We start from the raw sequence: 16691 nt of genomic DNA on the forward strand, positions 1-16691 counted from the left end.
AGTAGGAGACTAGAACCTCAGAACAGGAGTAGGCGACTGGAACCTCAGAACAGGAGTAGGCGACTGGAACCTCAGAACATGAGTCATTTGCTGCATTCTGCAATGGATTAGACAATGTGGACTACACTGCAGGAGCTTTTTCTTCACCTTATACTTCTTGGCACTTGCAGATTTTGCTTGGAATAGCAGCAGGGATAGGAGAATCCTCTAGGTTGGATATAACAGGCGAACTAAGAACAGAAGGTCCACTTTTCTGAATTAAAGCCTGCGCAAAAGCACCTCCACTTTTAAATACTGAACTGCCTTCATCAATACGGCTAGTGGCCCATTACAGAGCCTCACCCTTAAGCCAAGAAAACAAGAAGAAAATTCTTAACTTTCCACTAGGATTCCGCAGCAGATTTACATAGAAATAGTGGACAGATTGAGTGAGCAAATTTAGTAACAAATTTCACCACCTCCAAAAAGCTTGGGAACCAGCGCAGCCTGTCGTTTCGGACTCGAAGTGGACTAGACAAAGAAGTTAGATCGGACAGCACCTGGCAGCGAGACTGCTGAGATTTTAGCTTTGTGGATTCATGGGTACAATAAATGTATTGTGTCTCTGGAATAGACATAAATCGCTGGGATAGTGCTTGCATGAAAGCACTTAGTCTCTGAATAATGGATTAAACTCAGAATTTAAATAGTCTGTCCACATTTTAGCATTTCACCTTAAGCATAAGTCCATATAGCCAAGTTTAGTTGTAAGCTGCAGTGGGTCATCTGAAAAACATCAGGATTCAAGGTTTTCCATGCAGAGGACACCCAGGTCAAGATCAAGGTTTGCAGATAAACAGGAGTCACTGATGACAATAACAGTTTACAGATCTATATGATTACCGGGTCAAATTCAAGGTTAGCAGATAAACATGATCTCAGGGAGAGGGTGTAGCAGAGTGACAACAGACTGGATCAATGATCTGACTGACACTACTGGAAGAGCCAGGATTTAAAAACCCGCCACAGGTGCAGTTCATCAACTGCTGATGTCTTAACTGCTGTGTTACTGGAACAGCAGGCAATCAAACAATGGCAACACCCCTGGTGGAGTATGGTACTGCACCAAAGTTCTCAGTCCACAGACAGCAAGGGGTACATTTACTATACTGCCGTGTTTGAAAAAGTGGAGACGTTGTCTAAAGCAACCAATCAGATTCTAGCTGTCATTTTGTAGAATGTACTAATTAAATGAGAGCTAGAATCTGATTGGTTGCTATAGGCAACATCTTTACTTTTTCAAACCCACAGGTTGATAAATTTACCCCCAGGACTCCTGAATGCTTATTTTAGAAATACATACTCCCCTTTCGAAATGTGCTTTTGAAAGGGAATGTGCTAACATTATGCTGGGTGTACGGCCGCAATTGGGGCTTGACTAAAAGCTTCTGAACTGCTAGACTGCCACATCTTCCTTCCCCACCAATAAAAACATCACTGTAATTCCATGTGCACCGGTGGCAGGTGAACGTGTCACACACAGGCCCGGCGCTCCCATTAGGCAAGGTTAGGCACTTGCCTAGGGCGCCGGGCTCTGGAGGGCGCCCTCCAGAATGAAAATTACTTTAAAACTGGGCGACGACCGCTGACCATACCTGTCACGGGCGCCGCACAGCATTCAGATGCACGGGGGAGGGGGGGAAGAGGCTATTCTCACCACCGCCGCCTCTCTGCTCCGTCTCCTCCCCTCCACTCATCAGTGAGTGGAGGGGAGGAGACGAAGCAGAGAGGCGGCGGTGGTGAGGCGAGGAAAGACGGGGTGAGGGGGGAGGAAGGAGGAGGGAGGAGGGCGCCGATTGTTGCGCGGGGGGGGGGCTGGGGCGCCGATTTTGTAAAAATGCCTAGGGCGCCATGGAGGCTAGCACCGGCCCTGGTCACACATTCCTTTCCCAACACACCTGGCAGTTGAGACAAAAGTCCTGGCTGCTGGGATTGCAGCACGTTCCTAAATTGGGACAGTTGGGAGGTATAGACCCATGACTCCTGCTTTTCTGTAAATCTAGCATGTCCCTCAAACTAGAACAAAAGTGTAATTTCACAGAAAAATAGCTGGAAGGGACAGCGGTTTAACTGCCCTTCATACCTGCTGAAGAGATCGACAGCAAGTATCGTCATCATCATCATTTATTTATATAGCGCCACTAATTCCACAGTGCTGCTCATTCACATCAGTCCCTGCCCCATTGGAGCTTACAGTCTAAATTCCTAACATACACACACAAAGACAGACACACACACAAACACAGAGAGATTCTAGGGTCAATTTGTTAGCAGCCAATTAACCTACCAGTATGTTTTTGGAGTGTGGGAGGAAACCGGAGCACCCGGAGGAAACCCACGCAAACACGGGGAGAACATACAAACTCCACACAGATAAGGCCATGGTTGGGAATCGAACTTATGACCCCAGTGCTGTGAGGTAGAAGTGCTAACCACTAAGCCACTGTGCTGCCCCAAGTAGTTTTTTATGTAGATCATTGGTTGTCAAATGAGAGCTAAACCTTTACAATTACAATTAAGTTACAGTAGACAGTAAGCACGTGGCGTGAAATATTTTTTTGTGTGTGGCCTCCCAGTTATGTCAGGCAGGTTCATATTTTAACCTTTCTTAAAATTCCTACATTTTATATTTAACTGCAGTATATTCCATGAGTGCAAGTCAGACTCACTCTCAGCTTCTCACTCTGTTATACATGTATATATCTATGTATATATGTATGTGAGCTATGGTACATTCTTGTTCTCCATGAAATCCATTTATCCCTCCACTGTATGTCATTATCCCTCCTCCCTTCCCTGCAATTAATTTTTGCCCTCCGCTCCAATGTAATTAATTCCCCTTCCCCTGTAATACACCCCTTTTCCCCGTAATTTGTTCCATCCATAAATAATTTTCCTTTCTACCTTCCCCTCCTCTGTAATTAAGTCTTCTTCCTTACTTCCTCCCCCTGTAATTCATTCTCTCCCGGCTGTACTTAATTCCGCAGCCGCTGTTTTACATCCTCTCCCTCCCCTTATAATTCATTACCCCTGTAATTCATTCTCTGCCCCTGCCCTGTAATTCATTTTCCCCATCCTTTCCCCATTGCCTTGTTTACCACACACTCCTCCCTTGAAATCCTCCGCCCCCTGTAATTCATTCTCCACTCCCCCATAATTTTTTTTCTCCCCTTTGCCTCCCCACAAATCATTCTCCCCCCTCTTCTCCTGTAATTTACCCCCCTCCCTTTGTCTATAATTTATTCTTCCTTCTCTCTCTCCATTCCACTCCCCTGTAGTTCATAGACCATCTTCCCCTGTAATTCATGCCCCCCCTCTACAATTCATTCTCCCTCCTCCCTTTAACTGTACTTTATTCTCCCTAATGCCTTCCTGTACCCTGTATTACGTTCACTCCCATGTAATTCAGTCTCCCACCCTTTGCTTCCCTGAAATGTATACCCCATTTATACCTCATAATTCCTTCTCTGCCATTCCCCTTCCATGTAATTTTTCCCTATCCTGTATCCAGGGCCGGATTAAGTGAAGGGAGGCCCTCGGGCTAAGGGTACTGTGAGGCCCCCCCCCCCCCCCCCATGAGAGGCCCCCCCGGCCATGAGCCCCCCCCGGTGAGGTTACTTCCTTCCGTTGTTCCACTCCGTGTAGCACTTACATGGCACACAGTAATCTCCTTACTGAGGAGAACTTGTGAGAGTGAGACTGACTCATAGTCTCAGTCTCACGAGATCTCCTCAGTAAGGAGATTACTGTGTGCCGTGTAAGTTCTACAGTGACAGCAGGCAGCTAACAGCATAACATTTGCGGTTAGCTGTATGCCATTCATACAGGTGATAGTCGGAGCCGGGGGCGGGGACGCCCCCGACCCGATAAATGCCGGCGGGCCCCCCAGCTGCCCGAGGCCCCTGGGCTGTAGCCCCTTTAGCCCTATTGTTAATCTGGCTCTGCCTGTATCTCATACTCTCCCTGCCGTTCTTACCGCATATACAAGTGGTAGGTAGAAGAGGGGAAGTCCTGGGGTACCACATCGAATGCTGCTGCTCTGCGGCACTTACTGGCCGCTAGAAAAAGGTTCAGTTGACATAATCACCACACTGTGTTTGTTGACAGCTTGTTACTGACCCAGAGAAGCAGCACAGTGTGTGATACCAGGATGATCAGATTCTATATGAGATACAGACGTACAAATGAACATTTTTTTTCCAGCTAATTGCCTGGTATCACTACAAAACTACATTATTTTGTGGGAGTTTATATATGACCATAGCACTTTTGTACTTTGCAGTTTCTTTTTACAATTCATAAAACATTTTCATTCAGCTTAAATGAGTTTTTCACTTCCAAATAACTTTAGTTTATTGGCTTGTACAGGAAATTGTGCAACTTTTACTAAAGATATTGGGCCTGATTCCTTAAGGAAAGTAAGGCAAAAAATGAGTTTTCTCCTAGACAAAACCATGTTACAATGCAAGGGGTGGAAATCAGTTTATTATTTTGCACATAAGTTAAATAGTGGCTGTTTTTTCATGTAGCCCACAAATACTTTATAGTTTTATTCATACACTGAAATTTACAGTTGATCTAAGACATGCCTTATCCCCAACTATAAATCTGCCATCACATTTTAAATTTACCTCCCCCTCCAATGCAACATGGTTTTGACAAGGTGCAAAGTTACTCATTTTTTTGCTTTACTTTCCTTAATGAATCAGGCTCATTGTGTTACACTTCTAGGGTTTAGCCACATGTTAATATCATCAGAGCAGAGTTGATTAATTCCATCACACTGAAATACGACAAAGATCTACTTTGCTGTCTAGATTAGGGACAGCTTTGTATTATATATAATGGTGATGAAAATATACAACTTTGCCAGGGTATAGAAGAACTATTGATTGATTGGCATAGTATTAAAGGGAATATATCCATATAATTACAATTATTAGGGGCATATTCAATTGTTCCGAATCCCTGCGGCATTAAAACTATTACCATTATTATGGTAATAGTTAGCTGGATTTCAGCTCGCGGCTCAGGGAGCTGCTTACTGAAATCCAGCGAGAAAACTACCGTAATAACGGTATTTCCGCACACTTTACGGTAATAGTGGGCGGAGCGCGAGATCTTTGGCGTTTCCGCCAACAATTGAATATGCCCCTAAGAATGGTGTTTCATGGGCTAAGTTACCATTATGTTACAAAGGTATTCTACAGTTTACATTTTTGTTAAAAAAAACATGGGGATCTTTTTAAAGATTTGCATTGAGTGAGCTTCAGCCGCAATAGACAAAGTCTAGTCCATTTATTGTTATTTATTTACATGTATTTGACTAATAGGTTTTCAGTAACTGTTTTGAGCGATAAGTGCAATTGATGATTTCATTTAGGAGCAAATGTAACAACAAGAACCCAGATGGAGTGTTCCTTGGATCACCTTCTCTTCTTGCCACCAGATGAGAAGAACGGACAGCCAAGCCGACCGCCGGGCACCCCGACCCGAAGCTGCCAAAACTCGCGTCGCTCCGAGCCTGACATGGCAGAGCACCATCGAAGAGGATCCTCCAAAGACAAGAAACTTTTGGCTTCCAACGGAACGCAAACACAGCCATGACAATGGGGAAACTATTGGCGCCAGGATATGTCTGGCGCAGCTTTGAATAAACACTACAGAAATGAACAAAACAACGCAAGAGAACGCAGCGCCCCGATGTCTGAGAGAACACTCACATGGATACTCTTACATACGTCAATAGGTACACAGACATATATCCTATCCCAGGTGTACACGGACACGCTACTGTGCGTGTCAGGATATTATAGACTGTTGCGCATACCTAAGGTTTGACAAAATCATCAATACACATACATGTACAAGTGCACGAACATGCAGAGCAAAGAGCACATACACAGAATAAAAGAGAGAAGAGGATAAGCGGCAGGAGCTAAAGGTTGGCGTTACTGTGAAGATGTAAATATTTCCAAAAAATCAAAAATGACAAAAAAAAAGCAAACTACAAATGGAAATCAAGAAAATAAAACAGAAGGAAACAAAATCTATGAAGAAACTGAGATTCTTCATTAATATGTTTATTATCCTTATTTTTAATATATTTATTTATTTATTTGGAAGATGTCTGGGTGTGGGGCTGTTTAATTTCAGTTTTGTTACTTTCCTGTTTTTTTGTTGTTTTGTTTATTTTTTTTATTGTCGTTTTTTCAAAGGCAGCTGACATCAAAAGACCTGACCTGGTTTAACACGCCCAAACTGCATAACCTTGACGTTAATCAGCGTTTGTTTTTTTTCTACCCTCCTTAGCTCAGATTATTTCATTCTCGGTGTGACTGCGGCATATACTTGCACATGTAATGCAATGGCAATATCTCACTCTGAAGTTACAGTCAGGTTTTTGATCCTGCATAAGAGCAGGTGATCTTTGGTTATTGCAATTAATTAGATTAGCAGAGCCTCTTCCTATTAAATACGAGCTCTTTGAACCTCAATATCAAAGGGCTCCTACTATAGCTTATACTGCATGTGCAAACCACGTGTGCCATAATGACACACGGTCCACAGATTTAAACAGCGGCTTTTACAACAGCGGTCCATATTGGAAGTGAAGAGGTATTGTCACGGTCTAACAAGGCCACATCCTTCTCTGTATGACTTTCTTTAATATTTCTTTTATATTATTGAAAATATACATTTGCTTACCTGTTCATGTATACTATAGGTTGTCTATGTGTGTTATATATTTCAGGGGTGCAAGCAGAGTAATTCTTTGAATCGAACAAAACTATCAATAACCTTTTTAGTGCTTACATTTCAATCTCAGAAAAACTACACATCTGTTATTGAGCCCTTATGTTGGCTGTTTTACTTCATCAGATCACCTGCTGTAACATACCTATGGCAATAAGGCACCTCTAGATTTGGAAACCTCTGAAAACCCTATAGTGCCATAACATTAGAGTGTCCCAGTATTCTGCTGTGATGCCATTATCCAGAGACTCCTGTTTGGCGTGAAAGTCATTCTGGTTGCATCAGTAATTATATATATATATATATATATATATATATATATATAACAATATTCCAAGAGGGCATGCACTCAATTCACGTCACCTATACTGTGCACAGTCCATAAAAATTAAAATGAATCCATATATGTTGAATAAGTGTCAAGAGCTGGTACAGCCACAGAATCAGTGTGCTGAATGGCTTTCAGCTGTGACGTGGTGGAAAAAACATATTTCAAACTGATTGCAACTATGATACTCTACATCTATTGGTGATGATCTTATACATTCCATGGTTCTTTCCCAAATATGCAGTTATGGTTCTCTTGAGTCTTGATCACCTGTCCTAGCTATACATTGTTTATGTAGGCATTCTCCATTATCCCTCTTACCTGTACTCCTGGATACAATTATGCAATCTCTACCAGGCTGAGGGGTCAGGTCTAATCTACCGAGTGCACTGTTCGCTTTGGATTAACCAGAAGATAAAAGGACGTCATTATTTTCAACTTTCTATCAAAGGGTTAAAATGCAAAGTGTATTGGCTGAGAGAAGAACCATCTCGACAACTATGTAATCGAATAATTATCATGTACGCATTTTAATCAGTATTTTTATTGTATTTTTGTTCTGAACATTATATATGTTTAGCATATATAATGGGCATCAGAAAGAAACACCAAAATGTGACATACTTTCCAGCCTTTTCAAATGCTTGTAGTCTGTAATATAATCAGAGCTTCATGCATGCAGAGATATCATATAAAAATTTGTTTGCTTACATATTTTGATTTTTTTATATTTTGGCCCAAAATTTGCCCATAGTCTTGATATGCTTTAAATGAACATTATACCTAGAAAATAAATTTACGGTTGATTGGTTGCCTTTGGCATGTAAACGACATTTCAAATACTGGCCCAAATATCGTGTAGAATTGTTATCTCCTGATTATTTTTTCCCCCTCCAAAGCTATCAATACACTCTGAGGTTTCAAATAGAGCTATCTAAAATAGACCAATCATGTAAATGCTTCTAAGGCCATTTTAGAGGTTATAGGTTCATTTTGGGTGTAATTTAGGTATAATTTTTCTTGAAGACATGCAGTCGACAGGATGGCCACCAGATATGACTCTCAGAAGGAAACGTCTGGTAGAATGAAAAAGCAGAACAGGAATATATATGTACTTGCCAATTTCTGTCAGTGTTAAATACACATTAAAAGCTCATGGGAAAGAAATTTTAAATTAAAACCTGAATACCGAAGACAGCCTGAAAGTAAAAGTCAGTGAGTTACAGAGTGCACTTTAACTTAAATGGAAAAATTATTTCTGCAGAAGGCAAATTACATCAATAAGATCTAATCTACACAGTTTAAAATTGACTTCTTAAGCCATAAATTTTTTACAGATTCAGCTAAACACTAACGGGAAGCGAGTCACATCTGTTCAGAGAATGAGCAGCTCGGTTATAGTAAAATAGATTGTAGGCTGTCTCTCCCTGAAATGCTTCTTATAGGAAGCTTCCTGCTATCGGACATAGCACCTGTTTATAGAAGATTAACAATAATGTAATGTGTCTTCTGTGCCCAGAAAGTAGCATCTACTAACTTAATGCTCCTACATTTTTACTATGTCTGCAAAAACAGATTTGGTGGCGGCATGTTGTACTTCTTCAAATCACCTATGACTTTATGACGGAGAATTAAGTCATTAAAGTAGGCTTAGGCAACTCTCAGTAGTTATTTTGGTTCAACAAGAGCACAGATTGCTGTAGCCTCATGTACGAATGAAAGGTGCCCTTAAATTTGCTCATCAGGCATATCAGTGGTATTTTATCCCATGTTTAAATGCGCTATGGACATAATGTATTTCGCCCAACTTATCCCACAGAAAGCTACTACTAACCTACTGCCAGGCACTTTGATAAGGGTGTGTTAGCCATTGGATCAAGGTCTTGACATATTCATGTTTATATATGTTTATTTTCCCTAATGGTCCATCTCTTTTGTGCATAACTACACTCATTTTGCCAATAGCTGCACTCATTTGGAGCAAGGTAAATTAAGTCAAGTGTGCTTTGCCTAGAGGAAGCTTAGACAACCTTTGGATCTTCAGCTGTTGTGGGACTACAAGGTCTCTCTTTCTGGCAAGGCATGCTGGGGCTTGTAGTTTGACAGTAGCTGGAGACCCACAGATTGGTTACCTCTGGTCTGGTTATTAACCATCATATCTAAGCTGTTTAGTTAAATTGTTGGAGACAGTCAAGGTTCCACCACATCTAATTTCTGATGAACTGAAGTGGAAAAGTTATCACCGGATAGACCACAGTCACATCTAACATGAAGGCAGCATAGAACAGAACTTGCACAGTCTCACTATTAAGATGTACTAAAGCAAACAAATTGTATTGTATCAACTATTATCGTGAGGAATGTTATGACTGCAGAAAAAATTATAGTCGCTAGTGATAATATTAATTTATCCCCTTTTTGAAAAAAAAGATCCCCTCCTTCGAACTGTTGTTTTGGCCCAGAAAACAACAAATGAATACCAAAGTTATCATTTTTCACAATATAATGAAGAACGGACCCTTTTTCCGTAAAAAGTTTTACTTGCTCACTGAACTTTCCTGTTCGGTCATGTGTCTCCAGAACAAAATCCCAAATCTTGGTAGAACGGAAGGGAATGTTGCACTTTGATGTCATTTTACTATTAATGTATGTTTATTTCCCTCACATTCCACATTTTAACTGTTTAATTTATCTTTGATTTGTATAAGAGCGGAAGGGGCGGGTGGGTATGCAGAACAACGGTCTTTCTGTGTCCTGTGTTAGTATGCCAAACTGGACATTGTAATGCATTAAACTCCAAAGTCAGGATTTTAAATAGCTAGTTGAGATACCTGCACTTTGTGGTGTAATGCAGTCCTTGCAGAGAGTTTAATTTTTGGTGTGAGCTACAACGCATGCTGGCGTGCACATTACTCCATATGAAATGTATGTAAATCTCCCATCATCCCTCCTTTCTGTCTTCCACCCCTTGACTGTCATCCCTCAACCCATAAAGTTCTGCTGATTATTGAGAATGTGTTTTATAAAGGGAGACCTACAGATACACTCCCTCAATATTCCCTTTGTTTTTATGACTTTGTCCTTTTACACTTTATTGTTATATTTCTGTTCTATCTTTTATTTTTGGTTCTTGGCTCCACCCCTATGGATTTTTACTTTATCATTTCTGTTTTATTTTTAGCCTGTATTTTCTTTTATCTCTTGAGTTCAAACTATGCTCTAAAACCAATTACAAATGGTAAAAATAAGAAACAATGGCTCTCTGGTACTTTGTTCGTAATAAATATGCACTTGGGGCTAGGAGGAAGTAAAGTCAACGTCTGCTGAATATATTATGGTGTTAAATGACTCTTAAAATGTTATATAGTAAAGGGGCTCTGGTCACAGAATCGCACAAAAAACATGGAAACACGGAAGGTTTGTACACGGCAATATTCATCTTTGACAGAACAGAAAGCTGTTATGAAACAATCACTTCATTTTTCTACAAAATGGCCCATTCTTAAACATGAGTAAGCATATTTATTTCCGGAAAAATCAAGTACACACATATTTTGACTTGAACATATATTAAATCATGTGTGCTAAATAATATACCTGAAATCAGTTTCATGTGTTTATATTAAATATGTCCAGCATGTCTCTGTTCTGTTAGAGAAAGCTGACATTATATAGAAGGGTGGTCTGCACCAGAGTTTTCATTGGATTTAAGGCTTCTCCCTATTTACCAAAGTACCAGCCAGTGAAGACTATCACTCGCGGGCCCCCTGGGATGCATAGGGAAGTCTATTCAACTACTGCCGTTGTCCTACGATAGGGTAGCATAAGCCATCCTATCGTAGGACAATCCTTTATTTTGGATTCTATTTTTTTTTTTACTTTTTTTTTTTTTAATAGAAACTGGAACTGGAAACCCAAGTCCGGACTTCCAGTTCCACTGGCCAGTCCTGCATGCCAGCTCAAGCATATATAGAGGGTCCCAGGACTGGCTTGGTAAGCAAGTATGCTCATTAAGAAATGGTTAAAGGTAATGGTAGATGCAGGGGGGAGCACTGAAGATCTGTAGAAACCCAGCCTGTGTCCCCTTCTAGCTGGTCTCTGATGCCATTGTATTAGACAACTAGCTCAATTAGGAGGGTCTATAATGGGGAAAAATATATCTCTAGACCAGACAATAAAATGTCACTCTGCCATAAAATGTTTCCACAAGTTTATTAAAAAAACAAACAAGCTTATAAGATTAAACACTTGGTTAAGCTTGTGAGTGCTGCATAAATAACAAGGTAACAGTATTGCAGACCATTATTTATTGAGCGGAAAGTTATAAATATGCATGCTATATACTAATAACGGTGGTAGTCAGCATATCGATGCTGACTACACCAACACTACTTACCCCGACATGTGTACACCGAAGCGCTCCTTGCCGACGAGGATCAAGGACGACTGGTGTTGGACACGACTTCAACCAATGCCGATGAAGCAATTACCCGGCTTGACTTGATGGCGTCACTCAGATCCGCAACGCTTTTATTGCTGTTAAGCAGGTAATTTAAGTATGCGGCCATAGACAATGTACAACGCTTTCTAAAGTACATTGTATATGGCCAAATACTTACATTACCCCCTTAACAACACCGATAACAGCGTCATGGATCTGAGTCACGTCATCAAGTCGAGCCAGGTTATTGCTTAATTCCCATTGGTTCAAGTCGCGTTCAACACCAGTCGTCCTCGATCCTTGTCGCCAAGTAGCGCTTCGGTGTACACGCGTCAGGGTAAGTAGTGTCGATTTCATCAGTTTCATTATACCGCACCCCACCCACTGATAATACTACAGTGGCAAGAAAAAGAATGTGCACCCTTTGGAATTACTTGGATTTCTGCATTAATTGGTCATAAAATGTGATCTGTTCTTTGTCTAAGTCACAAGAATAGACAAACACAGTCTGCTGTCAGCAGGGCACCTCTAAACACCACCAGTCTTGTCTCATTGATTGGACTCCAGGGGGTAAATGTATGAAGCTCCGGGTTCTTCAACACCTGCAAGTTTCCCTTTACAAGGCAGCGCCGCTTTAAATTTAAACGCCGAAGACGCCGAACTCGCAGGTGTTGAAGAACCTGGAGTTTCATACATTTACCCCCAGGGAGTAAATGTATCAAGCTGAGAGTTTTCCAGCAGGTTTGAAAAGTGGAGATGTTGCCTACAGCAACCAATCAGATTCTAGCTATCATTTTGTAGAATGTACAACATAAATGATAGCTAGAATCTGATTGGTTTTCAAACCCGCCGGAAAACTCTCAGCTTAATACATTTACCCCCAGGTTAGCTAAGTTCTGACACTAATTATCTTTTTATAAAGTCATAGCCCATTGGGTTCACATACTTTTTCCAACCTATACTTTGAATGGTAAAAAAAGATGTATTCAATATGGACAAGAAAAGTACTGTAATGTTTGTGTTATTAGATTAAGCAGACTGTTTCTCTATTGTTGTGACTTAGATGAAGATCAGATCAGTGTTTGGGACTGATTCATTAAAACACACAAAACAAACGTATTGGGTCTAAGAAAGGAAAGCAAAAAATAGTAACTTAGCATCTTGGCAAAACCATGTTGCAATTCGACGGGTGAAAATTTATTTATTATTTTGCACATAACGAAAATACTGGCTGTTTTTACATGTAGCACACAAATACTTGATATTCCAAATATAAATATCTCCCCACATTTTAAATTTACCTGTACCTCCAATGCAACATGGTTTTGCCAAGGTGAAAAGTTATTTTTTTGCTTTACTTTCCTTAATGAATCAGGCCCATTGTGCATTTTTTTTTAAAAAAAAAAACACAAGCAATTCAGACATACCCACGTCTGTATTCAACTAGGAGTGTATCTGAAGATACGTCTTTTGTTGAATACAGGTGTAGGGATGCTCTTGCCCCATTGAGCAGAACCCACAGAAAAAAAATTATTCAATTATTGTCACTTGTTAATTATATATTCATTAATGAAAAAACACAATTTTTTTCCCCATGAAATACATTTATCAGGATGTCATTAATGCCTAATTTGCATTTTTACAGTTCCTCTTGATTGCAAACACATGTTCTAGCAGGCATATGCGACCGCCATCACTATTACTCAGCAATTACACCTGGGGGTAAATGTATCAATCTGCGGGTTCTTAAACACCCGCGTGTTCAGCCTCTTCCGCGATTAAATTTCAAGCGGCGCTTCATTTTAAAGGGAAGTTAACCCTTCACAATGCAGCGCCGCTTGAAATTTAATCGCGGAAGAGGCTGAACACGCGGGTGTTGAAGAACCCGCAGATTGATACATTTACCCCCTGGTCTGTAGCTGGTGCAAGTGATGCGAATGAAAAACAAGTACCTTAGAGATGCCCAAAGTTTGGATCGGATGCTGCTGTGTGCGCTCGTGCTTGACACACCCATACTATACATTGACCATGTGCATACGCCCCTACCCCTCCCCGTTCCGTCCATGAATTCGTAGGCTGTCGTAAGTGTCCTTTGCGCTCGAAGATGAATTGCACATACTCACTGGTGTATAGTCTGTTTCCGGTCATGCACAGAGCAATTTAACACATAATACGGCACATATTGGCATTTACGTTCTTTAATGAATCGGGCCCTTTATAACTAATTTATGCAGAAATCCAGGTAATTATATAAGGGTTCCCATACTTTGACTTGTCACTGTATATAATGACTATTTTGTTCAGTTCTACAAACTCAGCTTTTTGTAACTAGACTTCCATGATTAAATGGGAAGTAGTGTGATATATGTTGGAAGCAAGAAAAAGATTATAACGGAAGTTCTATGTTCAAAAGAAGTAGTAAAAAAAATCTGCTGTACTATATATTACTTCTAATTATATAGTTTATTTATTGATGGAAATCAATGACTTTGTATGTAGGCTTAATTTTCATGTAGCAGTGGCCAGTAACTACGAATGATATTTTATTTGCTGATCTGACACCTGGCATTTAAGATATAAGATGACCAAGGCCTCAAGCCAAGCAAGACTCTCCTTTCTGCAGTGACTCCCTACCTCCACAATGAAATTGAATTGAGCAGTGATATCACCTGGTTGCAGTGCATCAACCAGTAGCCATTCAATGCAGTTCATGGCCATTAGGTCTTTCAGATAAATATTGAGGCCAGAACCACACAAGAAGGAACAATTTAGACCTCCCAAAAGTCTCCACTGGCTGTGTGAAAATGTATTATATTAAATCTTAGTGGTCGTAAATTGTGCTTCTGGTTTGTGCTTGTGATTTGGAGTCAAGAAAAAGGCACCTAAAGGAGGCAAGGCCATGAAGAGGGAATAAAGTAGATGGAATTTTCTGAAAGAGAACAGAGCGAAGAGGAAAGCAGCTGTCACAGACGTGGCCATCCTGGCGATCCCGGAGACTGATACACAGGTTAGTTTAGTGTTTTGTGTCCTCTACATTTAACTTCTTTCACTACCTCCTTTGGTCTCTCCCAATGGACCTCATCTCTCACCCACTGTGATGGACACTCCCTTGACCTTGCCTTCTCCCACTACTGCTCCATCTCTAACTTCTCCAATTCAGCCTTCCCACTCTCTGACCACAACCTCCTTTGCTTCAGCCTCACATTACCTCATGCCCTTCCCCCTGCACCCAAATACACACATACACAACAAAACCTAAATACTCTTAACCCAATCCACTTCTCATTTTCACTAGAACAACTATTTTCTCCAATGACTGCATTGTCCTGTCCTAATCAGGCTGCCTCTTTCTATAACAAAACACTGACTTCAGCCCTAGACAATGCAGCTCCAGCTACTACATATAGTCTTCAAACCCCAGCCATGGCACAACAAACAGACCCGCTACCTGCATAAGTGCTCCCGCACTGCAGAGCGCCACTGGAGGAAATCTCGTTTCTATCCCGATTTCCTCCACTATAAATTCATTCTTTCATCTTACAGCACTGCCCTTTAAATTGCCAAATAAACATTCTTTAAGTCTGTAATATCCACCCAGTCTTCTAACTCACACCACCTTCAACTCACTTCTCTGCCCACCGGCACCTCCTCATCCTTCCTCACTGCCCATGATTTTGCCACCTAATTGAAAGACAAAATTGACACCATTCGACAAGATATTTCCTCTTCCCATCTTTACCTACACTCCCCAATCCACCCTTAATTCTTTTCAGTAACTGAAGACAAAGTCTCTGCACTCATCTTATCATCTCACCCTACAACCTGTACACTCAACCTATTCCTTCGCAGCTACTCCGCTCCATCTCCTCCACTGCATGCCCACCTCTATCTCACCTCTTCAACCTGTCTCTCTCTACTGGCACATTTCCATCCTCCTTTAAACATGTGCTCATCTCACCTATTCTAAAGAATCCATCTCTCTATCCAGCCTTTCTTCAACTACCACCCTATTTTTCTCCTCCCCTTTGCCTCCAAACTACTTGAGCGATTAGTGTACAAATGCCTGTCTCACTTTCTCTCCTCTCATTCCATTCTCAACTCTCTGCAATCAGGCTTCCACGCCCAACATTCCACTGAAGTTGCTCTCACAAAAGGGACCAATGATCTATTTACTGCAAAATCTAATGGTAATTTCTCCATACTCATTTTTCTGGACCTCTCTGCTGCTTTTGATACTGTTGATCACCCTATTCTCCTATACACCCTTCACTCCATTGGCCTTCGTGACACAGTTCTTTCCTAGTTTACTTCCTACTAGAGATGCTCGGGCTCGGTTTTCAGAAAACCGAACCCACCCAAACTTTGGGGATCTGAGTAGGCTCGCGAGCCAGCCTGGTTCTTTTGCGTGTCCTTGGATCTGAATCGAGGCAAAACGTCATTGTTAGGTTGTTGGATCTCGTGGGTTTTAGATTCCATAAGTACCTCCCTCCCCAGTAGATCCAGCGCCATTGCTCACACAGAAACAGGGGTAGCAGTGTTCTTGTCACTTGACAAAAATTGACTGGAAATTACTGTAAATTAATGTTATTGAGGTTAATAATAATGTAGAAACAAAAAAAGAGCCAAATTATGTGATTTTAGCAAAAAAAAATATTGATTTTAGAAAAAAAATAGGGATCTAAAACTAAATCCAAAACACGCAAGGGCGGTTTTGCCAAAACCAAAATACGAAGTTAATCCAGATCCAAAACCAAAATACGGGGGTCAGTGAACATCTCTACTTCCTACCTATCGAACTGCTCCTTTAGTGTTTCTACTTCTGGCACATCCTCCCCTCCACTCCCACTATCTGTTGGGGTCCCACAAGGCTCTGTTCTTGGCCCTTTACTTCTTCATTGTACACCTCTTTTCTTGGTGCACTAATTCGCTCATTCGGCCTCCAATAACACCTCTACGCTGATGACACCCAAATCTATATCTCTTCCCCTGACCTCTCTCTTTCTGTACTATCATGTGTACGAACTGTCTTTCTGCTATCTCCACATGGATGTCCCAACACTACTTAAAGCTCAACATGTCTAAAACAGAGCTTATTATCTTCCCTCCTGCTAGAGTCACCAATTGCCC

The 16691-nt window shown here is 41.0% G+C and overlaps 1 protein-coding gene across 5 annotated transcripts in view; it reads left to right on the forward strand.

Annotated features, from left to right (window-relative positions):
- Positions 1 to 10717, forward strand: part of LOC142107342 (serine/threonine-protein kinase BRSK2-like) — a 210361-nt gene extending 199644 nt beyond the window's left edge. For 3 of the 5 annotated variants that reach the window (XM_075190721.1, XM_075190724.1, XM_075190723.1), the window contains one exon: positions 5423 to 10717. In XM_075190721.1, the coding sequence (XP_075046822.1) occupies positions 5423 to 5646 (224 nt within the window). In that variant the 3' untranslated portion in view covers positions 5647 to 10717. The remainder of the gene's footprint in view (positions 1 to 5422) is intronic. The other 2 variants (XM_075190722.1, XM_075190725.1) reach the window with 1 other exon arrangement.
- The last annotated feature ends 5974 nt before the right edge of the window (positions 10718 to 16691 follow it).

The sequence above is a fragment of the Mixophyes fleayi genome, chromosome 11 (assembly GCF_038048845.1).
Source record: "Mixophyes fleayi isolate aMixFle1 chromosome 11, aMixFle1.hap1, whole genome shotgun sequence".
NCBI classification, from domain to species: Eukaryota; Metazoa; Chordata; class Amphibia; order Anura; family Limnodynastidae; genus Mixophyes; species Mixophyes fleayi.